Genomic DNA, 27945 nt, shown 5'->3' with positions numbered 1-27945 from the left:
TTGTTACTCTGTTAGTGCTGCCAATCCATGTGCACCTTCTCCTTTATTCTCTTATTGTTAATTAACTACTTCATGCTGCAAATTCCTGTATTTCAGACAATGTGCTGTTGTCACAATAGCCCTGTACGTGAATTACTGTAACTAGGATGCATTAATAAATAACACATTGAAGGCTTCAAATACATTGGGACAAACCCAGCCCAGCCCTGCCCATCCCAGCACAAACCCAAACTCAACCCTGCCCCATCCCGGGCACAAACCCAACCCAAACCCAGCCCTGCCCATCCCGGGCACAAACCAAACCCAACCCTGCCCCATCCTGGGACAACCCAAACCCAGCCCTGCCCCATCCTGGGCACAAACCCAACCCTGCCCCATCCTGGGACAAACCAAACCCAAACCCAGCCCTGCCCATCCCAGGCGCAAACCAAACCCAGCCCAAACCCAGCCCTGCCCATCCCAGGCTTGGCTGGCTCTGCAGAGCCCCAGGAGAGCAGCAGGGCTCCAGGCTGATCTCAGAGCCGTGCAAGGACACCTGGCTCTCACAAAGGGAGCAGCTGACCAGCACAAAGGGCTGCACAGCCTCCCCCCTCCCAGGGACTCCACAGACGCTCCAGCACAAAGCCAAGGAACATTCTGAGTGTTTCTGTCACCTTGCTGTGCCCCTGAGGCTCACACTGCAGGCAGGCTGCTGTGCCCACATTCCTGCTGCACTCCTGGTGCCATGTTCCCAGTTATTTCCCATGAAGATACCCAGTCAACAGCAAAACAGGGAGTGGGAGCTGCCCAAGAGCAGTTCTGTCTGTTTTTAGAGAAGTGAAAACCCCAAAGAACACTTTTCTCTCAAGCTGCAATGACCAGGCAAGCCCATGTTCTCTGGCCAGCCCCAGGATGCTGTCAGCGAAACACCCCTGCAATGGTGCTGTAATGTACCAAATGTCAATGTAAAATGCAAACCCCAGTTCTCCAGAGGGCCCAAGGAGCTGCTGGCCCAGCACCCCAGCACCCAGACTCTGAGCTGCAGCCCCAGGTGAGCACAGAGCCCATTCCTGCTGGCACCCCTGTCCCAGGGCACAGCACACGGGAGCTGTGCCCAGCACTGCCTGCAGCACACTCACATCTATCTCCTTCACACCCAAACCAGCCACCTTCAGCTTTATTTCTGGCTCAGATAAGGCCTGTGCAGCCTATCCAAGGCTAAATCACCTAAATGCACACCTCCAGCTCACAGCACTTTATTATTGCTGCTGCTGCTGGCATATGGAGAGCTTAGATGAAAACAAGCAAACACTGGGTAAAAACATCCCAGAAAAAGCTGAATATTTATGGCTTGTACCCAGAAACCTGAGTGGCAAATGGATGCTTCAGGTAGAGATGAAAGGAGTGACAGAAGAGTAACTTTTATCTATGCAGTCTACATTTAATGACTGCATGAACATTTGCAGATTATTAGGGCCAGCCTAAGTGCTCTGTTGTTCCTTTGTTCCATTTCTGAAGGGTTTGGACTTTATTTATTATTTTTCTTATTTTTTTTTCCTTCCTCCCCCCATAGCTGCAACTAAATATAATTTTTGGCTTTTAAAGACCTATTTCCATTTATAGAATCCAGCTGACAGGCTGAGGCTGGGGATGATGTTCCCTAGCTGAGGCATCTGCCTCCTTGGCAGAGGGAGGGATCATCACGCTGGGTGCATCTCTGGGCATCTGTGACAGTGAGGATGGCAGGGCTGAGAGCAGCCTGGCCCCTCTGGGTGTGCAATGCAGCTCAGCCCCACTGCCCTGCACAGACAGCTCACCTGAGGGCACGGGGCACAGCCTGGCATTGAACTGATGGCACAGGGAACAGCTGCTCCCTCTGACCCTGCCAGAGACTCCTCCACAGGCAGCCACAGCCCCACCTGTGTCCTGGGAGAGCATCTGCAGGCACCTGAGCTCACCTGAGCGCCACACTGAGGGCTCACCTGAGCTGTCCTGAGTGCCACACTGACACCCAGATGTGCACCAAGAGCACTCCCATGACAGGCTGTGTGTGTGCCCACCCCTCACTCAGCCCTGTCCAGCCCTCTGTGCCCTGCTCTTGCTGCTGTGTCACCTGCTCCGTCCCCCCCATGTGCATTCCTTTCAAAACCTGGCCAATTCCTCACATTTCCTCTCCTTCCCTCCCTGCAGAAGTGGAAGAGATCACCCAGATGTAATTTCAGCAAAGAATAAATCCCTCTATCAATGGTGCTGCCCTGAAAGTCAGTAGATGGAAATCTGAATCTGATTTTCAGCTTCTACAGCATTTCTTTCCATAAGACCATTAAACTGCAGGTTCAGAGCTACAGCTCAAATCATGTCTCTTTGCAGACAAGTCTAAGCTCCAAACAATCAAATCGTGATTTATAATCTGTTGTTTTCACTCAATATATCATGTCTAGCAAACATTGATTTATATGTAAGATTAGACTTTGTGGTTGTACTTTCCAAAGTTATTCAATAACAGCAATCATAACCAATAATTGATAGGTAATTTTTCTAGTATACACAAATTAATCTTTGTTGATTTGACCTTAAATTACCAAAGTTTCATGACTCATTTTCCCATACAAAGTTGCAGGTTGGTTTGGTTTCTTGGTCACATTACTCTTCCCCTGCATCTTGTCCTTTGACCATTAAATTCTTTGCTCATATCTCATTCTTTCAAAGTTTACTTCCTTTGTGTATTTGGTAGAAATGCAGACTTGCCTCCCCCGTTTTTACCGGGGTGTTTGAGCTCTGATTTTCCTGCAAAGCATCTTCTCATCTGTTAAATTCTTTCAGCACACCCAAGGCTGAGATCCCACTCACAGAACAACCTCACACTGCCAGTGCAGGGCAGACAGGCAGCTCCTGTCCCAAAGGAACCATTCCCACCCTCTGCCTGTGCCTTGCCCTCGAGGTTTGTGTTCCCAGCTCAGCTCTCACAGCCTGAGGGCAACTGTCCCAGCCCTGTCCTGAGCCCAGATAAAGAGCCCAGATAAAGGGTGACTGCACTGAAGCTCCTGCCCTGCTCTGGAGCACAAACCATGGCTTTGCTGTGGTGTGGAACACAACCCTGGCTTTGTCCTGGTGGTTCCAGGTGTGGAACACAACCCATGGCTGTTTCCCCCCAGGACAGGCTGGCTCCAGCCCAGCAAACCCTGAGCACACAGAGAGGATGGGCAGGACACAACCCACGGCTGTTTCCCCCCAGGACAGGCTGAGCACACAGAGAAAGGACAGGACACAAACCCTGCCTTCGCTGAGGGGGTTCCAGGTGTGGAACACAACCCACGGCTGTTTCCCCCCAGGACAGGCTGGCTCCAGCCCAGCAAACCCTGAGCAGGCTCCTGACGCCCAAGGAGCAGCAGGACCATGACATGACCGGGGCGGTCTGGGCTCCACCAGGGGCTCAGCTCACTGCCATTTCCATTGAAATAAAACCTTGATGGAAGGGCCACCTGTGGCTCCATGTGCAGAGCCAGCACCCTCACCAGGGGATTGTTATTTCAACACCTGTCTGCTGGACGTGGCTGTTTATTAATAGAAAGGATCACACACAGCCTGAGGTAAATTAAAATTCCAGTTCTCTATTCCGTGTCATTGAAGAATCTGCCAGGCTGTTATTTGATTTGGTTTCTAGCAAAGCAGCCTAACAAACTTCCTTCCAAGCCATTAATTCAGATATGCAATAAGCCTAACACAACTGCACTGGCTCATTACAGCAATTTGAGGTAACCTGACTCATTAGAGCAGCCACCATCCATCCCCTGTGAGTGCAGCCTTGTTTTCAGGCAGCCTCAGAGATGACCTGCTGTGCCAAATGCCTCTTCTGTCTCAGGAAAACCTCAGGGAAACAGCAAAATGGAAAGCCTTCATTTGCTCAGGCTTTGAATTCATTCACATGCAAGACCATTATAACATTCTGAACATCTTTTTTTCATCCAGAAAAGGATTATTCAACTGGATGAAGGGAAATTCTTCAGTAAAGACAGTATCATGCTGATAGCCATGCAGGACACAAGTTTACAGATAAAACTGATAAGCTCCCTGCTGTATCTGTTGGAAAGGACAGTTTAACCATTCAGGAAAGCAAATTCAGGAAGGACAAATTCTGAGTGTGCCATAGCTGAAATAATAAGAACCAACCTGTGACCTTGGTACACAGCCCAGGCTGCCATCAGTGCATAAAGCAGCTGCACAGAGCTGCTGCCCACACTTAGGGAAAACCACAAAAATCCTCCTGTGCTGAATAAAAAGGACACTAAACGAAGGTACAAAGCCAACTGAGGCAGCACTTAGCCTTTGAGCAGGGACATTTACAGGTGTAGCAGTCATCAAGCTCAGGATAATTAAGCCTGGCCCTTGAACTGCATCAACCCATTCAGTGGCTGGAGGTGAAGCACAAAATCCTTGAGTGAGACTAATTTGGAGCCCTCCAGCAGAGGAATTAAGCAGCGTAATACAAAGCACCTTCCATGGATTTAGCACACTTAAAGCAAGACTTGTTCACCTAATAAAGGGAGGCAGGCACACAGCAGATTCTGACCCTCTGCTACAGTAAAATCAACTACCTAAAAACAACAACAAAATCATCTCTGTGCATGTTTTCTGTTTCCCAAATAAAAACCTGGTTCTTCAAAGTCAGGTTTGAATAAAGGGACCTGCACAGCCAGCACCCACAGCAGGCTGCTGCAGCCCTCCTAAACAAAAACCTGGTTCTCCCAAGTCAGGTTCACAGCCAGCTCTGAATAAAGGAACTGCACAGCCAGCACCCACAGCAGGTGCTGCTGCTGGCTCCTGACAGCCCTGCTCTCAGTGACTCTGAGCTCACAGCACAGGGACAGGTTTGTTAAACTGGATCGATTTGTTTGTTTGTTTTCATTTCAAGCCACTATCTCTCACATACCCAAGCCACCAGAGCTGGGAGGAGCACCTGGAACGTGCAAGGAGGGTTCCAGGACTGGAACCAGAGTTTTCCTACCCTCAGAGTCTCACATTTGAGCTACAAAACCTCACTTTATCGGGGAGGGACAGCACGTCCTGAGTCCCCCCTGTGGGCTGGCCCGGCTCAGGCTCATCTCTGCTCTCCCTCCCTCCCTAAGGCAGATCCTCCATGTGCCATGGAAAGGAACTGACTTTCACAGGGAGGAGAAAGGAGAATTTCATCCAGTAACTCTTTCTGAAAACAATTCTGAAGTTCCTCCTCAATTCCTTCTTATAAGGCCTCCTGAGAAACCTGCTAAATAATTAACATCTCTTTCTCATTTTACTCCCGTAATGTGAACACCTAATCTATTCCACGGTTACTCCTATATTACAAGAGAATAACACTGCAGTGGGGCTCCAGGGAGAGAACGTGCACATTTCCTCCCTCTGAGCCCCCTGCACGGGCTCTGGGTGGCTCAGTCCCATCTCCCACCAGGGCTCTCTGCAGCTCGGGAGCTCCACCAGAGGAACCAGGTGGGGGTGACAGCAGAAACTGCAGCCAGAACAGCCCCGAGCCCAGAACAGAACAGCCCTGAGCCCAGAACCACCCTGAGCCCAGAACAGCCCCGAGCCCAGAACAGCCCCGAGCCCAGAACAGCCCCGAGCCCAGAACAGAACCACCCTGAGCCCAGCACAGCCCCGAGCCCAGAACCACCCTGAGCCCAGAACAGCCCCGAGCCCAGAACAGCCCCGAGCCCAGCACAGCCCTGTGGGGTGCAGGAAGGGGCTGAGGGGTCCCAGCGCACAAGGGGTGCTGTGAGGAAAGGAGGGAATAACTGAGAGCCAGGAAGAGGTGCTGGCACAGCCCTGTGGGCACGAGGAAACAGCTCAGGGAGGACAGAGCAAAAAGCCTGTCCCAACAGCCTGGTGTGGGGTTTAACCCATGGCACAGGAGGAGGAGAAAGGGCACCCCATCTCCTACCTTGGGCTATGGCCTTGCAGCATCTCCCATTCCATCCCTGCTGGGCTGGCAAAGAAGATGCAGGAGAAAAGGCACCCCATCTCCTACCTTGGAGCTTCCTCCCTTTCCATCCCTGCTGGGCTGGCTGCAAAGAGGATAGAGGAGGAGGAGGAGGAGAAAAGACACCACCATCTCCTACCTTGGGCTATGGCCCTGCAGCTTCTCCCCATTCCATCCCTGCTGGGCTGGCTGCATCCATGGCAAAGAGGATAGAGGAGGAGGAGGAGAAAAGACACCACCATCTCCTACCTTGGGCTATGGCCCTGCAGCTTCTCCCCATTCCGTCCCTGCTGGGCTGGCTGCATCCATGGCAGAGCACACTCTGTCCCCCTGCCACCCAAAGCACGTGTGCCCCAACAAACCAGCGCTGGGGAGGCACTGAGCAGCCCTGGAGAAACCCGGAGCAGGAATGCCCAGGGAACATGAACGTGTTCCAGCCCTCACGCCCTTGTGCCTGCAGCGTGTGGGCAGCAGCAGGAGGTGCTCAGGCTGCAGGGCTGCCTTGGGAGCTCAGCCCTGCAGATGGAGGAGCCTCAGCAGGGTGTGCTGGAGCTCTGCCTCAGCTCCCTCCGTGAGCAAAGGGTACAAAGAGCCCCCTGGGAATCAGCATTTACATGGCATTTGTGCCTTGCTGGCTTGGGCTTTATCCAGGCTGCTCCAGGCAGTATATTTGTACTTGACTGGACACAGCCTTCCTAATAACCATTACTGTTCCTGGTCATTTTTAATGAGTTGATGCAAGGCAATTTCACTTCCTTCCCCCTTCAGAAAGAATTTATTAAAAAGATCTGTATAGGAATAACAGACTCATAATCAGAGAAGCCACATGCCATGATCAGAATTGAAGGAGCCATCTGTTTCTTCACAGTCATGCACATCTCAAACAAAAAGTACACACATGACATATGTCATTACTTCCACTTTCCTGACAGAAAATATTTGCCATGATTGCCTCCCACAGGAGCGCAGGGAGCTCCAGCACCAGCCTGCAGTGCTGCAGGAACCCTCCCACTGAACCTCCAAGAGTGGATTCAGGCTTCATCTCTGCCTCAGCCAACCCAGCAGAGCCTTTCATGCCCCTGTGAACCCTTTGCAAACTTATTTTGCACAAGATCTGCAGCCAGGGCTTGGCTTGCTGCTGCCCACCACCAAGAGGAGCTGCCCTGCTGAGCTCCACACACACACTTGTGTCTTTCCATTTAAAAGTCAATTTAGGAAATTACACTGTTCACTGGATGATATATTTTCATGTCAATATGTTGTAAGATGCAATTTCCCCCCCCTCCATCTAATTCCGAGATGCAGTGATGAAGGCAGTGATGGAAATGCCCCAGACACACCCAGACACACTCCAGCAGGAGGTGAGAGTCACCCTGGCAGTGCCCTGCTCCCCCTGCCCAACACACCAATGACAAATGTTCTGGAAAAAGCCTCTCCTGAAACGTGGTAGAATTCTTCCACCTAAAACGTTTCCTCCTCTTTTCCCTGCCTTGCCTCAGCTCAAACCCTGAGGAGTTCAGGGCTACCTACTGTGCCCTGAGACACTGTGAAAGGATTTCTGCAGAAAAATCAAAGAGTACCTTAATTTAAGTTTGTCTGACCTGGGCTGTTACCCTTGCTTTCAGTTATGGAAAACCTTTAAATAGGAACAGAAAAAAAAAAAAAAAAAGAAAGTAAAAGTTGTCTCTGGTTCTTCAGCTTTTCTCTCTGCAGGCCTGGATGCTTTTGCTGTAAGGTGCTCATCAGAGGCCAGGAGAAAAGCTCTGAAGTTCAATCACAGGAGCTCTGCAGGGGATTTTCCCTCCCCCAGCTGCTCTCCTCACTCCTGTGCACAGACAGGTATTTCATTATGGCAACACTGTGACCCTGAGATGGTCTGTACATTCCCCGTGCCAGCTCAGTGCACAGCCCTGTCCCACCCATGTCCCACCATGTCCAGCTCAGCACAAAGCCCTGTGCTACCTGTGTCTGTCCATGTTCAGCTCAGTGCACAGCCCTGTGCTACCCGTGTCTGTCCATGTTCAGCTCAGCACAAAGCCCTGTGCTACCCGTGTCTGTCCATGTCCAGCTCAGCACAAAGCCCCGTCCCACCCATGTCTGTCCATGTCCAGCTCAGCACAAAGCCCTGTGCTACCCGTGTCTGTCCATGTCCAGCTCAGCACAAAGCCCTGTGCTACCCGTGTCTGTCCATGTCCAGCTCAGTGCACAGCCCTGTGCTACCCATGTCTGTCCATGTCCAGCTCAGTGCACAGCCCTGTGCTACCCGTGTCTGTCCATGTCCAGCTCAGTGCACAGCCCTGTGCTACCCGTGTCTGTCCATGTCCAGCTCAGCACAAAGCCCTGTGCTACCCGTGTCTGTCCATGTCCAGCTCAGTGCACAGCCCTGTGCTACCCGTGTCTGTCCATGTCCAGCTCAGCACAAAGCCCTGTGCTACCCGTGTCTGTCCATGTCCAGCTCAGCACAAAGCCCTGTGCTACCCGTGTCTGTCCATGTCCAGCTCAGCACAAAGCCCTGTGCTACCCGTGTCTGTCCATGTCCAGCTCAGTGCACAGCCCTGTGCTACCCGTGTCTGTCCATGCTCTGTTCTGTGACCCCTGACATTATTCTGCAGGATTGCCCACCCATGGCAATCCCTCCTCTGCTGTGATCACCTATGGAATGCGTTATGATGAAAGATGTTATGATGAGAAAAATAAAACAAAGCACTTTATATCCTTAATTCAAACACTGTATTAACTCTGCACATTCTTAAAGTACATTTTTAACTCCTGCAAACATACATACACACACATATATAGTGCATCTATTTTTTATCCAGCCTTCTAAACACAAACTTGTAACCAAAGGTTTGCACTGGGGCTATGATCAACACCAGATTTGTGTTTCAGAAGCACAAAGTCAGGACAGACTTCACAATTCCCATCCTCTCCCACTCCACAGCCACATTCCCTAACAGCTGTGTACACCAACACCTTATTTAAAAATAACTGAGTTAAGGCTCTGCTGAAGAAGAGGGCAAGGTGTCATCAAGATTTATTGGTATTTCAGCTGTCCTTCTGCACTTTCACATCATTCTACCTTCTAACAATTACACTCTACTGCAGGGTGCACAGACAAATTATATCCATGCTGAAATGCCTCAGGGACCCAGCTGAGGGTGCCAGCTCTGTGTCCTGGCACTGTCACCTGGGCAGGGCAGCTCTGGGTGCCAGTTCTGTGTCCTGGCACTGTCACCTCCCCAGTGCCACCCAGGTCCCTCCTGGGCACACCTGGAAGCTTCTCTGAGCACCAAGCTCAGGCTTGTCCTGCTGGCTGACTCTGCTCCATCTGACATTCCCCCTGACCAAACAGTTTCAGCAGCCAGCAGCCATGCACAGCTCAGCTAATAAATGCTATATATTATTTCTTTTTATTTCACTTCTTCTAGCAATAGTAGGGGCTATTTTGAGACTTGGAAGGAAGAAAGCAATCATCCAGAGGAGTGTCAGTAAACTGAGCCCAGCCAAGGAAACAGCAATATTTCAGAAATCTCTTTCTGGACCCTTCCTGCCTGACACTGGCTCAGAGGAGGCTCAAGCACACAGGCATGGAAGGCACTGGCACTCACTGCTCACACAAGTCTGGAAATTCTCCTTTAACACCCTCTTTGCAGTGGGAAGAAATCATCCACCAGCCCAGTGATTCACCATAAACCTGAAGCAGCGGGAGCACCAGGCCAGGCAGGCGGGAGCTGCTCCTGAGCCAGGCTGGCAGGGGATGACACAGATTGCTCCCTCTGCCTTCCTGAGGACACAACGCCCACCCTGCAGCTCAGGGAAAGGCGCACAGGGCAGTGAGCATCACAGGGACGGGCAGGAGATCCTGGCACCAGGGCTCTGCCCTGTGCTGAGCCCTTGGCTCCCCTTCGGCCTGAGGGGAACGCCTCAGCAGGGGCATCTGGATATCCCAAAGATATCAAACCATCAGCCAGTTTGATAAACAACAAGCGTTCTGAATGGAGAGCACTTCAGGCTAACCAACATGCTGTAAGGTTTCTTTTGGCTAATTAAAAAAGTTCTTCAAAAATGGTTCTCTCTTTGCATGCCTAATTTGGTTTCAGGTTTTAAAGCAGTACTTCCAAAAAGAAAAAAAAAAGGCAGCTAGAAGATGCACAAGTTTTGGGAAAATAAAAGCTCTTATACAAAACTGACCTGATTCTAGAAGAAGCAAAACGTGAACACAGCATGGCATAATTGCATGCATTTGTTATCAGAGTCATTCTAGTGACATCTGCTTCTTCCCTTGCCTCACTGATTTGCACATCACAAAAAGCAGACAGCACTGGATGCTGGTCACTCAGGAAGGTCACCCCCTGGCTGTGGCACATGCTTCCACCTTCATTATTTTAGGCTTCTTTCTGACATAACAGGAATTTATTACCATACAGAGAATAACCATATTCCAGAAAGTATCAATAGCAAACGCTTCTAAAATGGTACTGAAAGAATAAATTGAAAACAAATATTAGAAGAAGGGTTAATTTTCTGCCCTAACACTCCCAAGGTTTCCACTGGGAGTTCTTTTTCACTGTGATTTATCACTTTGATTTTGCTTGTTTTGTTCCTCATCTTATTTTCATGCATCACTATATCACATTCATGAGCAAGGTTTCATTGTCCTGCTCCTATGCAAGGGTGATCCAAGGTGTCCTGCTCAGAAATCCAAGCTCTACACAGAGAATACAGAAATCACCAGAGAGTAGCATCAGCAGAAGGGTTATTATTACTTTCTCATGAATTTTACCCATAATTAGACTGATCCTGCAGTTAGGCAGGCAGTAGTCAAACCTGATCAATAAGTCTGCACAAAAAACAACTGAATTGGGCCAAATGCAACAACAAAGGGTAAAAACAATTGCATTAAATAGGTGCTATCATAATTAAAGAGTAAAAGGTACAATGGCAAAATTCTCCTCTCTGAGCTGCGCTGTGATGAAGGCACAGGGTGTACCTGTGCTGCAGTTTCTGAATTGGGGGTATAAATGGCACTGCCAGTGACTTTCATGGATCTCCCCTGTGCAAATAAAACCCAGAACACCAAAATGGCAATGACACAGCTGTAAAGGAAGAGAAAACTTTCACTGCAGCTTGGAAAGCAATGCAGAGGTAAGGCATAAATAAAGTAATGAATGAAGCTGCATGGCACATGGCTGAGATAAAAACCAGAACTGCCCAAGAGATCATCAGTGCCTGGGATGTGCTGCTCAGCCCAGCAGGGCTCTCTGGGGCTGGGCAGTCCAGCCCTGCTCCTGCACACCCTCCTCACTCTGAGAGCCCAACACAGCTCCTGCCCAAAACTCAACTCAATAATAAAAACCTCCTGCCCCAAAACCCAGACCCAACACAGCTCCTACCCCAAAATCCAAATCCAACAAAGCTCCTGCCCCAAAACCCAACAAAGCTCCTGCCCCAAAACCCAGACCCAACACAGCTCCTGCCCCAAAATCCAAATCCAACAAAGCTCCTGTCCCAAAACCCAACAAAGCTCCTGCCCCAAAACCCAGACCCAACACAGCTCCTGCCCCAAAACCCAACAAAGCTCCTGCCCCAAAACCCAGACCAAACACAGCTCCTGCCCCAAAACCCAACAAAGCTCCTGCCCCAAAACCCAAACCCAACAGAGCTCCTGCCCCAAAATCCAAACCCAACAGAGCTCCTGCCCCAAAACCCAACAAAGCTCCTGCCCCAAAATCCAAATCCAACAAAGCTCCTGCCCCAAAACCCAACAGAGCTCCTGTCCCAAAACCCAGACCCAACACAGCTCCTGCCCCAAACCCCTGGGAAGCCTCAGCCCTGCACAGCCCACCCCAGACCTGCCCCCTCCTGCACACACCATCAGGAAGCAGAACATTATTCCTATTCCACTGAAACAAAACACCATTAACTGATTCTGAATAGACACAAGAGGGAAATTGCAATTACAGCAACTCCAGCTGCTGAGCCAGATGTGAACAGCAGCCATGGACTCTGAGCTGCACTTGAACAGCACTTTCCAGAATTCCCCAAGAAGACTGACAAACACAGACAGCCCTGCTGTGAGACTGAAGGATGTTTTCCTAAAAATACCTTCTTGCTTTCCTTTCTTATTGCCTTTTCTAGACTTTTTTACACTCCATGCAGTAATTGGAATAATACAAAGTATAAATACGGTATGTGCCTGCCACCACAACTACAGTGCTGAGACCCACAATAATCTTTAATGCAAATGCATTTATTGCAATATCTGGAGTATCATGAGATATGCAGTAAGTGAAAGATGTCATACAGGACAGTCATAAAACCACAAAATGGTTTGGGTTGGAAGGGACCTTTAAAGATCATCTAGACCAGCCCTCAGAAGCCCTAAAGCTGTTTCAGTCTTGAAATCTGCTAAGAGGAAGGTGGAAGAGGAGAATGTCATTTTCAGTAGGAATTAAAGGGAATTACATTGTTTGGAATGATTTTTCCACTTACATTGAAGCATCAATCACAGCTCCCACTCCCAAACTCGCTCATCACTGTTGATGCACTGTTTACACAACAGCCAAAAGCAGAAGGTTTCTTTTCTTTTCCAATGTATGACTCCTGCTGTTCTGTTGGGATTTTTTCTTCCCCCACCCCCAAAGACAGACATAAAAAAGAACAATATATTTTACCATTAGATACAAACCCAAGCTGCACACGTTCATTCGTTTCCTTTAAGGGCCATTAGCTAAAACTTACAGAAATACAGAACCCAGTTGAAGTTCTATCAAAGTGAACTCACACTTCAGTCAGTTAATTAAATAATCCTTGCCAACCTGAGGGCCCTCAATCCTGTCACAACAGTCCATAAGCACTGATGGTAATAAAATATTAGTTCTGAACTGCTCTCATTAATATGAAGCTGAACTAAACCACAAAGTTCAAACTTTGCTCAAGTGGCATTAAAAATAAGTGTGGGCATCTTTAAACTGCCCAGGCATTGATCTTTGTGTTCAATAGCTCTTTATTCAAGGCCATTTAGAAGTGTAAGGCAGCAAAAGCCTTTCAGGGAGCAGTGCAGGCTGTTACAGAGCTCAGGGCAACCCTGGCTGGTTCCACATGCTGCTGAGAAAGTGCCAGGGGTGATGCAGAGCCGCTGCACAGCCCAACTGCCAGCAAAGAGAGCCAGCTTTGGGAGGATCTATTTTTGGAGGGATGTAAAGGTCACTGGCTGAGGCCTTCAGTCATGCAATGTCATCCCCATGCTGAGCCCGAAGATGCTCCTGAACAAGGCATTTGCTGTACAGTAAATGGCAGATTTTTGTCCAAGACATTACTGATCTGCAAGTTCACCTTCAGCAAACAGTGCCAAAAGTGCTCTCAGGAAAAAGAAATGGCACAATTACAACTGGAGCAGGAGATAGAAAATGTCTGTAAAAATATAATGAGAGCTTCTGGAATGCTGCTATGATCCTGCTCCCATGAGAACAGCAAGAATCAGAGGACCAGGTTTTTAGGAAAATATGCAAGATTTCAAGTTCCTGAAGAGCCACTGAAATGTCATGTGGTCTACAGGAGGCCACAGAACCCGGGCAAAAAACACTTTCTGTGTGCAGGGCCAGTGCCAGGGGCCAGGGCAAGGCCAGGCCAGTGCTAAGGCCAGGTGTGGTCAGTGCCAGGGCCAGTGCCAGGGCCAGGTGAGGCAGGCAGATGTGCAGGTACAGCTGGCAGCAGCCACAGGCTGTGACAGCAGCCAGGACTGGCTGCAGCACTGTGCAAACCACATCTGCTCTGTGTGTGCAGCCTGATCCCCACAGCTGGGCACAGCAGCCAGGCCCCAAGATTTGAATGCATTATTTAACCCCTCTCCACTCTCCAACAAAAGCTTTTTCCCTTCTGGGAGGTCCCACTTTAGCTCCTCTGTCTGAGGCTTCACGTGTGATGTCTGAGTTGAAATTAAGCCACTCTTCACCTCCCCCAAAAGGGATTGCTTGGAGTTCACAGATCACACAAAGAGAACCCTCTCCCTCCTCCTCCTCAGCCTGTGAGTGTGAACCCTCTGTGCCAGCCCTGAGCCATCCCCCTGGCTCTGCTCTGGACGCAGTTTGCCACACAAACACATCAGTCTCAGGCATTACCAGAGGCAGGCTCTGCCTGTGGCTGGGCAGGAGGGATGGCAGGGCTGGCACTGAGTGAGATGGGCAGCAGCACACTCCTGGCACACAGCTGTGCACTCACAGAACATCCCTGCCTGCAGGGTAAGCCAAGGCACTGCTGCAGATCCTGGTACACAAACGGTACCAAGGAACAGCAAGGAAGGAATTCATGTTCCAATTTGCAAGCTAAACTTGTACAGCAAACTTGCAGAGAATCAGAACATCATGAATTTTGACAGCTTTGTCAAAAGGAGGAAAGAAACAGAGAAAATAAAAGATTGAAAGAAAGAACAAAAGAAGGAAAGACTGACCCTGCTGGTGCAGGAGCCTTCCAGCTGGAACATCACCAGCACTGCTGGCACTGGCAGAGCAGGGTCCAACCAACTCTTGTTGTTTTCAGAGTCCACACACCTGACAGGAGAAAAACTGCAGTCCTTGAGGATGCTGGGTGTGACTGAATGGCAGGGAGAGGAGGCAGCCTAACCTGGGCTGTGTACAGCAGGAGACACCACGGGCAGCAGATCCACAGCATGTTCTGCTTCTGCTCTGCTCCCCAAGACCTTTTCTGCCCAAGAATAACATCCTCAGTCTGCTTAGGAACTGCTCTCCCAAATTGTTCAAGCTCTGGAATGCAGCAAGCAGGGCCAATGAACTGCAGTGAATCTGAAATGCTTTTAGTGCCACTGGAAAGGAAAAGCAGTGTTTGCCTGTGCTCTCTTCCTAGCAAGACAGAGAAAGGGTAAAAACTAAAGAGGTGCCTTGTTGTACAGCACTTCTTGCTTCAGTGTTATTTTCATTACTTGTTATTGCCTAGGGCATGAGTTTACACGAAGGGAAGAAGGGGAGGAACAAGGTACCATTTTCATTTTTATCTCCTACGCTCCCATAACTTACAGCCACTGATGTTGCACAACTTTTGTCCCCATTATTTCCAGGATGGACTTTCCTGCTTCTCTATCACACCATGTTCTGTTTCATCAGAAGCTGAGCAGCAATTTCCTTTGTAGCTCAGATCACAGACATAAAAATGGGCACCACTATCAGGATGATTTACAAAAGGCACAGGTCCTCTGCAGCCCCCACACAGACACTGCACTCCTTGTCTCCTCTTTTATGACAAGCAGCAAATGAAGTAATGAAGTAGAAACGAAGTAATAAAGCAAAGATAAATCATTCATCCTGGGAAGGTCTGGAGCAGACCAATTAAAATAATGCCTCAGACACACTGCCATAACATATCATACCTATGGCAAGAGACACCAGCATGAGCAAGCCCTGCAATTACTATTTTCTCCAATTATATCCGCAGAGATTTCTAGCTCCAGCATAATAAAAGATTAACAAATTAAAATATATTTAAACGCTGAATCTTTATGTTTTTCCAGTTAGCTGTTAAAGGCAGTGATAGTGACACATCTCTGCCTGGAGAGGAGCCTTGCACACTCCAAAACCACGAGCGGCTGCAGCCAGAATCACTGAGGATGAGGAGGGTCTGCTGCCTGAGCACACAGCTGCAGCCCCAGCAGCACAGCAGGTGCCCAGGCAGGCAGGGACCCCTGCAGCAGGTGCCAGGCTGGCTCCTGCCCTGGATGGGCACCCAGGGCTGCAGCAGCTCCTGCCCAGCTCTGTCCCACGCTGGGCTCCATGCCAGGGGCCAGGAGCTCCCCCTCCCCACCCAATGGGGCAGGGCTCAGCACTGCACACCTCCATCACAGCACGGAGAACTAAACACAGCAGAAATGGTGCAAATAGCCAGCCCTCCTCAGTGTGAAACCTCCAAGAGATGGGGCAGAGCCCCTGGGCACCGCACCCTGCACCCAGGGCTCAGCACTGCCCACCTCCATCACAGCACAGAGAGCTAAATAAAGCAAAACCACAGCCCTCCTCGGTGTGAAACCTCCATCAGATGGGCAGAGCCCCTGGGCACCGCACCCTGCACCCAGGGCTCAGCACTGCCCACCCCATCACCATGGGGAAGCACACAGAGCCAAGGGGATGGGAGCTGCCACCCTCCCCAGGTGAGGGCCCGCCCTGCCCTGCTCCGTGCCACGTTCCCAGCAGAGTTCCCTGCGGTGAATCCAGGCACAGACACGTTCCTGCCCAGGTGGTTCCTGAGGCTGCTCTGCCGCACAGGAGCAGCCCCACTGCAGCTGGGAGCACACAGGGAGGGGCTCGGGCAGGCCAGAGCCAGCAGGCTCACCCAGCCCTGCGCTCAGAGCACCTCTGTAAATGTTCTAACAGCACTTCAGAGCCACGTCTGCCCCCAGCCACGGGGGTTTGGGCACCTGCTGCCAGATCTGCCTCTGGCAGTCAGTCCTGTGCTCCCTGGTCTGTGGATCCTGCCACGGGCCTGCAAATCAATCCAAACCTGCTCTAGAACTTTATTCTCTCATCTGGAGTCCTAGGCTAAGAACAGCACCCATTCCCGCCCCATCTGCTGATTTTCAAACGATTTTGTAGCACTGGTATCTAATTAGAGTCCATCACTGCCTGTTACAATCACAATTCATTTGCTGACTGCATGACCCATGGAAACCCTTTTCATACTCCAAAGAAAATCTCCATCAATGCTATACTCAAGATTTCAGAGATCTAGCAGAAAGACTGAAGAAAACAGATTTTGGGCTTTTTCAGCTTATCATTTCTGACCACTTCAAAGGTTTACAAAAAAATTCAGTGTCAAAAACAATGAACATGAGTTGAACACTGGTGAGATTGCCAAGCACAGAAAATGCAGTGTGACAGAGTTAACTGAAGCATGATCACACAGGCTATCAGACAAATCTGGATCACTTGAACGGACTGGCACGGCTTAAAGGGGATTTTCTTTCATTTATAATTAACCACTGGCTGTCACATCCCTGCATCCACACACCCAGGCAGGGAGGGTTTGCAGCGAGGGCTCAGTGCAGGACACAGCTGGGAGCCAGGCAAGGTGAGGAGGGAAGCTGTCTGTCTGTCTGTGTGTCTGTCTGTGTGTGTGTGTGCGCACACCAAGGGATGCTCAGCTCAGCACCACGAGCAGAGGGAGAATTGCTCACCTCAAACCAGGCAGCAGCTCCAGCTGCTCCCCAGAGCCTCCAGCTGCTGCAGAAACCTTCCTTGGGCTCTTGGAGCCCACCTGGGCACTCCGACTTCTGTCATGGCCACAAGGATAAACTGCTGCTGGGACAGAGGTCAGTAAGGGTCCCTAAAAGCAGCACATGTTGCAGAGCGTGGTCTGTGTGATTTGAGGAAGCTTTCCCAGAAAGTTCTCAAGGATGAAAAGCTTGTCATGCTGGCAGCAATGCTCCAAATGGAAACTGCATTAGGAAGGTTCCCAGCCCTGCAGGTGTGACATGGAGCTCAGGGGAGGTGAGGACACCCCACCTGTGACATGGAGCTCAGGGGAGGTGAGGACACCCCACCTGTGACATGGAGCTCAGGACCCAGAGCAGGGCAGTGCTGCACCCAGCCTGCAGGTCCAGCTCATGCCCCAGACCATTTGTACACTCAATAGAGAAACATTTCCTCACAGGTTTTCCAATTTCCGTGAGCAACTGAACGCTGACAAAGGCAAGGAACTCCCTGAGCACTTCACTCTAACACAGAGCATTTCAAGATGTATTTTCCCTAATCTAAAGCTCTCCTCTGCCCAGCAGTAACACACCCCAAAATCACAGCTCCTGAGTCTCAATGAATTCTTGATTGAGTTGTACAAGATTGCTTTGCTCTCCACTTCCTACATCTAACCTCAGGAAATTCCCTCACCAGCTTAACAATAAATTGCCTTCTTTGTCACACATAATGGAAGAACAGGCACAGAGTTAATTCTGCCTTCCTGCCCACAGCCACTACAAGCACAGAGAAATGTGGGGGCATCAGCACTCAGGCTGATTTCCAGCACTTCATGTTTAAGCAGAAGTAGCTCAGAGGTTTGATAAAAAGCGATCAGCTTGATTGAATGCAGGGAGTTTCAGAGCTCCTGAGTATCTCCAGAGAGCCAAAGGACAGGGTCACACAATCCCTGTCCCAAAGGACAGAGTCACACAGTCCCTGTCCCAAAGGACAGGGTCACACAGTCCTGTCCCAAAGGACAGAGTCACAGAATCCCTGTCCCAAAGGACAGGGTCACACAGTCCCTGTCCCAAAGGACAGGGTCACACAGTCCTGTCCCAAAGGACAGGGTCACACAGTCCTGTCCCAAAGGACAGAGTCACACAGTCCTGTCCCAAAGGACAGAGTCACACAGTCCTGTCCCAAAGGACAGAGTCACACAATCCCTGTCCCAAAGGACAGAGTCACACAGTCCTGTCCCAAAGGACAGGGTCACACAATCCCTGTCCCACCGAGTCTTTAGGAGTGGAACAGCAGCAGAACAGCTCAGGCAGACCCACCAAGACAATTTCACACTGCTGTGGAGGGGCAGTGCCAGCCAGGCCCCACCAAGGACCCTGCAGGATGCTGGAATGCTGCTCCAGGAGCTGCAGGGCCCCAGAATCACAGAATCCCTGTGCCCTGTGCCCAGCCAGGGCCCGGGACAGGCACACACCAACCTGTGCTGCAGGTTGGATCCCAGACAGCACCAAACCCAGCAGGTGGGGGCAGCATGTCAGAGCTGCAGGAGCAAAACAAGGCTGGAACAAAACAGAGCACTTTAAATAACCAAGCAGCAAAGGGTGTGGAAAGCCCTAATCCATTTGCTTGTTTGAAATATTACTCACTGCATGGTTCATCTCAAAGCACAGCTTTGGAGTTTATCCCCCTCAAATGACTCCCAGATAAAATGAGTCAGGTGATTTGCAGGATATATTGATTAGAGAGGATTTAGCTAAGGAACATAAAAAACATCCAGCTTTACTGTTCAGTGGGAATGAAAGAGAGGAAAGAAAGCCTGCAAGCTATTATCTGTGTATAAATTAGCCTTATTAATGAATTAACTAACTACATAGAAAATGCTAGATAACAGTTAAAATCATGGCATTTCTCCCTGAAAAAAAAAAAAGAGTAGATCTCAGAAAAAAGCAATACAAATACAAATAAAATAAGTCTTCATTGTTTGCTTGGTTTTTCTCTAGTGTCTATAACAGGCTGAATGTTCACCTGAACAATCCTGAAAAACCCTGAGACGATCAGTTTTCTCTTCCAGCTCACAACTTTTCCCACCTTTACATAAAAACATCCTCAGCTTGTCTCTGTTAAATCCCAGTTGACATGAGCTACCCAAACTTTCCCTAGTGAGCACTGGCTTTCCTCAGGGTTAACTCTGAAGTGCCCAAAATACAAAATACCCTGATTGTGCTATGTACAGACTGAAAAATCCGGGATTATTCTGACAGGGGGAACCAGAAATGGGCATTTCTGACTCAGAACTGGGCACCCCCAAAGGCCCAGCTGGGAGAGGCTGTGCTGAGGCTCCAGCTCTGCACGAGACCTTCAGAGCAGTGTCCTGAATGGCCTGACAGATGGTTCATTCACCTGCAGGCCAAGGTGCCCTGGGTGCACAGCTGTGGGAGAACATCTGCACGCTGCACAAGGATGCACCAAGCTGAGCACAGGGGCTGAGAGCAGCAGAGCTCCCTGGGGGGGCCAGGCTCACACCCACATGTCCAGAGAAACACACGTGTCCACACAGACACACGTGTCCTATGACCACAGAAAGCTCTGTGACGCTGCCCTGCAAGGATGTGATTTAATACCAACAAATGCTTGTGGCACTGCCACTCACCTGTCCCTGTGTGGGACACCCCACCTCACCTGTCCCTGCCCGGGACACCCCACTCACCTGTCCCTGTGTGGGACACCCCACTCACCTGTCCCTGCGTGGGACACCCCCACTCACCTGTCCCTGTGTGGGACACCCCACTCACCTGTCCCTGTGTGGGACACCCCCACTCACCTGTCCCTGCCTGGGACACCCCACCTCACCTGTCCCTGCCTGGGACACCCCACCTCACCTGTCCCTGCCTGGGACACCCCACTCACCTGTCCCTGTGTGGGACACCCCACCTCACCTGTCCCTGCCCAGGACACCCCCACTCACCTGTCCCTGCCTGGGACACCCCACTCACCTGTCCCTGCCTGGGACACCCCACCTCACCTGTCCCTGCCCAGGACACCCCCACTCACCTGTCCCTGCCTGGGACACCCCACCTCACCTGTCCCTGCCTGGGACACCCCACCTCACCTGTCCCTGCCTGGGACACCCCCACTCACCTGTCCCTGCCTGGGACACCTCCACTCACCTGTCCCTGCCCAGGACACCCCCACTCACCTGTCCCTGCCTGGGACACCCCCACTCACCTGTCCCTGTGTGGGACACCCCACCTCACCTGTCCCTGTGTGGGACAACCCACTCACCTGTCCCTGTGTGGGACACCCCACTCACCTGTCCCTGCCTGGGACACCCCACTCACCTGTCCCTGCCCAGGACACCCCACCTCACCTGTCCCTGTGTGGGACACCCCCACTCACCTGTCCCTGCGTGGGACACCCCCAGCCCTCCGTGCCCAGGACGGTGCCAGGGCTCCCCGGGCCCCAGAGGGGCATTTTCCACCTCTCCCCTGGCACTGCCTTATTTCCTTGAGTAATCAGCTGAGCCCACACTGACTCCAGTGCTCAGCAGCCAGATACTTTCCAGGGATGCAGGGGAAATGCATTTAAATTCCCTCAGGCTGAGAAGGGAAATGAGTTCAAATCCACAATCCGAGGTTCATCAGCTCATGCAGGAACCACTGGGAAAAAGTGCTACGTCCCAGATGTGTTCTTGTTTTATGAATCATGATTCTCTAGCAATTAACTCATTTCAAGAGGATAGATGCTTCAAAGGTTTTTTATTTTTATTTTTGGTTTGAGTTAAAAAGATATATTCTTGTCAGTGAGACATGCTGATAAATTTTCTTTTCGTTTCAGAGTGTATCTATTTTGTTTTTATGTGGTATTTTAAATCAAGCACAGAGCCAAAAAAATAAATCTAATTATGTATTCAGCTCTATACTAAAGTTTCATTTAAAGTCAAAACAGAAAGTATTAACAGACAATGACAAGGTAGAGCAGTGAAGTGGCAGATTAAAAGATCCAGGAATTCTGCTTACTGGGCACATTTCTATATTTTCTCCTTGTCTTTACAGCCCTTGCTAAATTCTCATTATTGGCAAACAATTCTCGTGAGAACAAGCCCCTTTCTTACTGCTGTGCACATCTCTGGGAAGACAAAGGCAGCAGTTGGTTTAGTTGGTTTTATGTGTGTGCAGCACAAGAGCCAAAGGGCAGCACTGCACGGAGCTCTGGGAGGGGCAGCACGGCCAGGAGCCACCACCTGGCACAGGGACACCTGTGACAACGGGACACCTTCCCATCTTCCTGTCCTGCACAGAACACACACCCGCTGGCTTTAACAATGCGACCCTCTTGCCTTCCCTCCATTTGGATTTCGTGGTACCTCAGAGCAGGAACGAAATGTAATAACACTCAGGTTGAGTTCTACCCTGACATTAAATTGTTTCCCATGGAAATTAGTTAAGGTTATAAGGCTTGCTGTCAAATTCAGCAGAAAAAAACCCCAATATTTTTCCTTAAACTTAGAGCCAGTGGCACTCCCGTACTCTGGGAGTCTGTGGAAAGGCCCAAACCCTACAAACTCTAACACCTGTACAGGAAAACGTCCTCGTGGCACTGAGAATGTGCAAGTGAAGCAAGCAGGATGTGTGAATCCACAGAACACCGTCCTTCACCACAATGACCCCATTTCTGCTGGTTTGTGCCTAAAGCAGGCTTTCACTGCTTTTCCAAAAGAAATGTTCTAGCCTTTAAAAAAACCAAAAACCTCACACATCCCTCAATTCCCACTCCAAGAGCACTGAAATGAAAATCTCTCTCTCAATCTGTGAAATTGCTGTTCGTTAAGATTTCATTAATTTAAGTCAGTCAATTGCTTGTAAAAACGGAAAAGCTCGTTGCAGACTTTGTGCATGCTCAGCAATTAGGCTTTCACTGCACCTGGTAGCTCCCACCTTGCTCTCAGAGAACAGATCTGGCTTTATGGGAGCACAGCAGGTGGTGTGGAATTACTTCCCACAAGTCAGCTAAAGCAGTCGGTCTCTTTTACAGTCCAATAACTTCCAATACTAAAATCGCTTTAAAGAAACCCTTTAAATGAAATTAAAGAACCAAATTGAGCTTCCATTACTTGAATTCTTTTTAATTGCTCTGGATGCTGAAAAGGAACCCGTGCTCCTTTCATTGTGGCATCTCAGGCTGGAAGCAGCACCAAAAGCAGAACATTTCATTAAGCTCACACCCCTGTGGCACTGAGGCCATAATCCTGCTTGCCCTGACGGCAACAAGGCTCTTCATTTTAGATGCCATTCAGGATTGAAGCCACCTTTCCCCCACTGGGAAGCTGCCCACTGGCTGTGTAGAAGCAGAGCTCATGTCCATGGGGTCTGGAATGAGCTGTTCTGCTGGACAGAAATATATTCCATGTGTTTCACAAATAGGGCACAACAGCACGTCTGAGAGGATTCCCACATCCCCCTAAGGCTCCCAGCAAAGATTTCTGCTAGTTACTGGAAGAGCTGGTGCAGCACTCCATCACTGCTGGCTGTAATGGTCCGACACAGCCCCACAGTTTCTTTACACAAACTCTCTTCAAGAAGCCTCATTTCTTTCCTTCTCTCCCCTTAAATCCCTTGACTCACTCACATGAGCACAATTCTACCCTCTCCTTGCTTGTCCGATATAAAAAACAAATTCTAAAGCTAAGGCACTCACTCATGGAAGTTCCATGATGTATTGGTGCAGCTCCGTCCATCATTGACATCCCAGAGATTCACCAGCTGTTATCCCAGCTGTGCCTTGGTGCCCCAGCCCCTCTCCTCCATCCACTGCAACCCCACTGCTCCCTTCTCCTTTCCCAGGCACAGTTATTATTTATTTACTGCGCCCGTGTGCCGAACCCATACTGGGCACTCCCACCACACCACAAGGAGAGCAAACTCCTTCTCTGACAAGTTGGAAAAGTGTAACACAAAAACACAGTCACAGCAAACGGAGTCAGAACACGACCTCCTTACATCACACCTCTTATCTCAATGAGTTTATCTTTAATCCTACAGAGAACTCCATGAAACTGAGCAAAATTTCAGTAGATCAAAAATGGAATTCATTAAGTGAGAAGATCAGAGACACCATATGACTGAAAATTTTTCAGACAAATCCTGGGTAAAGGCTTCAGTGGAAATTGCAGTGGATGAACGTTATCCAGCCTCACACACAGGAGAACTCCACAGAGCTCTCCCAGCCCCAGCACAGGTAGAGCAAAGGCAGGTGTGACACCCAGGGACCAAGGTCTGCCTTAGCAAACACCGGGCAAGGCTCAGCCCTGTGGCTCCAGGAGCTGCCACCACCACCAGCTGGAATGTTCCACCAGCACAGACCCTCAGCTGCTGCCAGCAGGACTCCTCTTACCATGGGAGGCATCAGCAAAATCATAGACTTGTATTTCCTCTGCCAGGGTACCAGAACTGCCCCAGACACTGCCAGGGTACAAAGCTGCCCTATAAAAGCTGCCCCAGACACTGCCAGGGTACCAAAGCTGCCCCAGACACTGCCAGGGTACCAAAGCTGTCCCAGACACTGCCAGGGTACCAAAGCTGTCCCAGGGACTGCCAGGGTACCAAAGCTGCCCCACACACTGCCAGGGTACCAAAGCTGCCCCAGACACTGCCAGGGTACCAAAGCTGCTGAGGATGAGCTGTGCTGGCTCTGCCTGGGCTGAAGGCACCTCTCCCCAGGCTGGCTGCTCCAGGGCTGCGCTGGCGCTGTGCTGGCAGTGTTGGTAGCTCAGGGATGGCTTTGCTGTCCCTGGGCAGCGCTCACACAAAGCCAAGGCCTTCAGGGCTGCCCAGGGAGGGGACACAGCTGGGACGGGGACAGCTCAGACCATGCCAGCAGGTACCAGGGCACTGTGACTGTGCCGGAGCCCTGCTCTCCCTGGCATGCTGAACCTGCCCACAGGAACTGCAAAGGATTTCCTTGCTTTGCTTTGGCTTCAGCTATTGAGCTGCCTTCATCCCAACCCCAAACTCTTCTCACTTTCACCCTCCAGTTCTCTGCCTCATGCCATGGCAGGGAGCGAGGCTCCTCTGCTGGCTGGGGTTAAAGACCAGCCACAGCCAGTGAGGATCACTGATCTCAAAAGCTCATGCAAGTTTGTTCTCAAGATAAAGTATGAGCAGCAATGACATTGTGAGTTAGCTCTGGGTATTATCAGCATTCACTCACTTGAAATATATTAACAGCTCTTTTATTATTTATATATTATGAGGATGTCAATCCATATTATGAATTATGAACCAAATTCTGCTCCCAGTAATATTAATGGCAGACAAACATGTCTCTACACTTAATAAATTCTTTTCAATGTCATTAACTTATTAGCGAGTATCAAGTTCTGCTGTCACTACAAAACATTTCAAGTTATTCTACAAAATGATCTAGTATCTCAGAGAAGAAATAAATGAATTTCAGAAGAACAGTCATCTCTCTTCTTAAGAGCCCAAGACAGAACATCACTCTGATGTCACCACTTTCAACATTAATTTAATTTTAATAATCCATATTTTACTGCAGCCCAAGGGGTTAAAGTAGCAAAAGAAGACAGAATATTGCAGGGAATGTCTCAGAAGTGACACCACTTCCTGTGAAATGAACTAAAATAAACCAGCAAAAACCAAAACCAAACTAACACCACAGAAAAAAAAAAACAAAAACAAACCAAAATCCAACAAGCCAACAAAAGCAAACCAAACCCCTTACTGCTCTCTAAAAACAAATTCTGGATGGGCCCATCTATTTGCCTGGATCAGCACATCCCCTCCTAATTACAAACTTCACCAAGCACACCCACAATTTTAGAAAAAAATAAAAACAAATCCACACCAGTCAGAAGCATAGATCAAGGGAAATAATCCTGTCACAGTAAGAAAAACCACAAAGCACCCAGGGATTTGATGAGCGTGAGAAATCAATCGTGCATCAAGTCGAGTGATGCCGTTTATTTTAAGTCCTTCTTTTCTGATTTATTGCCATCATTGCTGCCAATTTGCATAGATAATAGAACAAGACATCCTCTTAAAGTCTTAATCAGGAATTAAAACATAATACACTGGTGCATCTCTCTCTGCTCACCAGTGAGGCACGCACATGAATGTTTAATGCTATTTCATTATTGGTGCAGGACTGGGAGGAGCACCTTGGGCTGCTCTGTGACACGGCCACCAGTTTGTGGCTGTAATAGCTGCAAACCACAAACTGCCACAAATCCCTGCAGCTGAGGCAGGCTGCGACAGGGCTGCGACGGGCACAGGGCTGAGCTGTGTTTCTGGGAGCAGCTCAGTCCTTCCAGCATGGCAAGCACAGCCACAACTGAGTGCAGTGTTTGTCCCACACCTTCCCAAGTGTGCCAGCCCCTCCCCAGCAGCCAGAGATCTGCTCCCACCGCCAGAGCGCTGCAGATGAGTGGGAAGTGATTTCTGTGACAGGTACTGACATCATTCACAAAACCAGCACAAATAAGCACAGCTGTTTAACAACAGCGGAGAAACAACGAAAGCTTCACCTGGAAGAGCCAGGGAAGGGCGTGATACAGGAGCAGCAGCTGTGACACAAAGCGTGTGGGATCAGCCCTGACCTGCCGCCTCTGAGCAGGAGGCTGTGCACAGGAACGGGAGGAAGCTCCAACTGCACATTTCCTTCAGGAGCTGTGCTGGGAGAAGGTGCTCACAGGGAGCCCGGGAAGGTGAAGCAGCAGGAACCCCTCTGTGTTCCATGGAGAACAAAAATGGGCAATGAAACACAACCCCAGGCAGGCCTGGTGCCGGCCATGCCTGCAGGGTCAGAGCGTGGACAGGATCCCAAGGAACCCAGGAGCACACACCCTAACGGAGTAAATTCTCATGAGAACATGGATCCCCCCATAGCAGAGTGTGGGACCCTGGGGCCACTGCTCCCCCCAGTTCCCCCCGCTCCCCCCAATTCCCACTGCTCCCCCCAGTTCCCACTGCTCCCCCCAATTCCCACTGCTCCCCCCAATTCCCACTGCTCCCCCCAATTTCCACTGCTCCCCCCAGTTCCCACCGCTCACCCCAGTTCCCCCCGCTCACCCCAGTTCCCCCCACTCCCCCCAGTTCCCACCCAATAAAGCAGCACTCTGTGCTTCCCTGCCAGGGGACACCTGTGCCCTCTGCAGTCCCTGCAGGCAGGAACTGCTCCCTTCCTGCTCCCACCACCCTGCTCAGGGCTCAGAGCCCCAGCCCTGGCTCTCCCCTGCTCACCTGCAGGGCCACGGCCACAGACACAAGAAATGACAAGGAAATGCTCCGGGACCAAGTGCTGGGGCCTCTCAAGCGTTTCCCCAAAACTTCCCAAGGATTGTGGGTTGATGTGGGGGCTTTTTTTGGCTTTGTCAGAGGTCTGTGGATCTCCAACTAACAGACCCAGCTCTTGGAATTCACCAAGCTCTCAGAGGCTCAAAGAAGCGGACAGCCTAGAGCACTTGCTAAATAAGGAAAACATGATGTGGGCTCTGACATTAAACTGCTTTACAGGTGTTGCTTCCTTTAACTCTGCTAAAATAATGAAGAACTAGGGTTTGCTGAGAACCTTCTCCTGCAAAGAGCCTATATATAGATGAAAGATGAAATCTGCTACATGTCTCCGAGTTAAAAATAACTGCAGTATTAAAAATTAAAATTATCCTACAAAGAACTGTCATTATTAGCGGTTCTAATGCCAAGTTAAAAATTAAATCCAATCAGCACAGAAAAACATTTGGAAACTCTTTTAAAAAATGAAAGAGACAAAGATGATCTACTATAAAATACAGTATCAATTGTATGAAGCGGAAATTTGCTTCCCAGAAAAAAAATCCCTTGCTGTTACTGATGTGGAGCCAAAACTGGAGCTGAAGCAGGAGTGTGCCATGGATCTTCACCATCAAATCAGATATAAACCAACTCCCAAGGAAATATCCTTCCAGCAGAGCAATGCAGCATTGCTCAGGATGGTCACTGATGGAGGCTGGGAGAGCACAAGCCCTGAAATACTCCAGCAAATGCCACCCACTCCCAGCCATGATCTATGAAAAGCTGTTTCCCAGGCATGATCCTTGTGCCACTCACACTGGAGTGATCCCCAGCTCCAGAGGCAGTGCCTGGAACGCCATTCACATTGGAGTGATCTCTCCTCCCCAGCTCCAGCAGCAGCACCTGAGCAGGCCAGGTGAGTGAGTGGCTCTGGCTCTGCCACCTCACCACAGGGCTCTGCTCCACAGCTCTTACACACAGCCTCTCTTGGAATTCAGCTCACAGAGCGGGATCTGAATTGCGCTCTGCTTCTAATAGAACACCTCAGGAACAATGAGCTCTGGGTGTAGAAGGAGAGGAAGAACTAATAAATGAGAATGAAGATAAAAATTGCAGCGTTTCAGTGGAGAACGAAGCACTCAGTAAAGATAATTGTGCCCATTCACTATAAAATGAGAGCTCGAGGAGAGCGCTGTAAGTCACCAAATATTTGAAGTGTTAGAAATGTAAAGCATCTGAGGTTCTGGCAGCTGTACCAGTGGTGCTCTCCATTCCCTTCCCTTTCAGTTAACCTATTTCACAGGCAAAGCTGGGAAAGTCACGTTGTTCCAGATCTGACTCCCTTTCCAGGCTGCTCCTCCTGGGCAGGACTCAGAGCTGGAGCAGCACCACAGAACAAGCACCAGACTGAAAATGGAACCCAGAGATAACAAGACATCAGTAACCCAAGACATCCATTATGTCAATTACATAACTTAAGGGAAATAGCTTGAGCTCACCCTCTGCAGTAGAC

At 49.9% G+C, this 27945-nt stretch overlaps 1 protein-coding gene across 3 annotated transcripts in view; it reads right to left on the bottom strand.

Annotated features, from left to right (window-relative positions):
- FGF13 (fibroblast growth factor 13) overlaps nt 1-27945 on the bottom strand; it is a 185810-nt gene that overhangs the window by 94701 nt on the left and 63164 nt on the right. Inside the window, exon 1 of one of the 3 annotated variants that reach the window (XM_058813913.1) lies at nt 6200-6377. The exons of the other annotated variants lie outside the window; for them this stretch is intronic. Within the exon in view, the coding sequence (XP_058669896.1) occupies nt 6200-6374 (175 nt within the window). The 5' untranslated portion in view covers nt 6375-6377. Of the gene's footprint in view, nt 1-6199; nt 6378-27945 lie in introns of those variants that run through there. 3 annotated transcript variants of the gene reach the window in all.

Source organism: Ammospiza caudacuta, chromosome 14 (genome assembly GCF_027887145.1).
Source record: "Ammospiza caudacuta isolate bAmmCau1 chromosome 14, bAmmCau1.pri, whole genome shotgun sequence".
Lineage (NCBI taxonomy): Eukaryota > Metazoa > Chordata > Aves > Passeriformes > Passerellidae > Ammospiza > Ammospiza caudacuta.
This window is presented reverse-complemented; position numbering and strand designations above follow the sequence as displayed.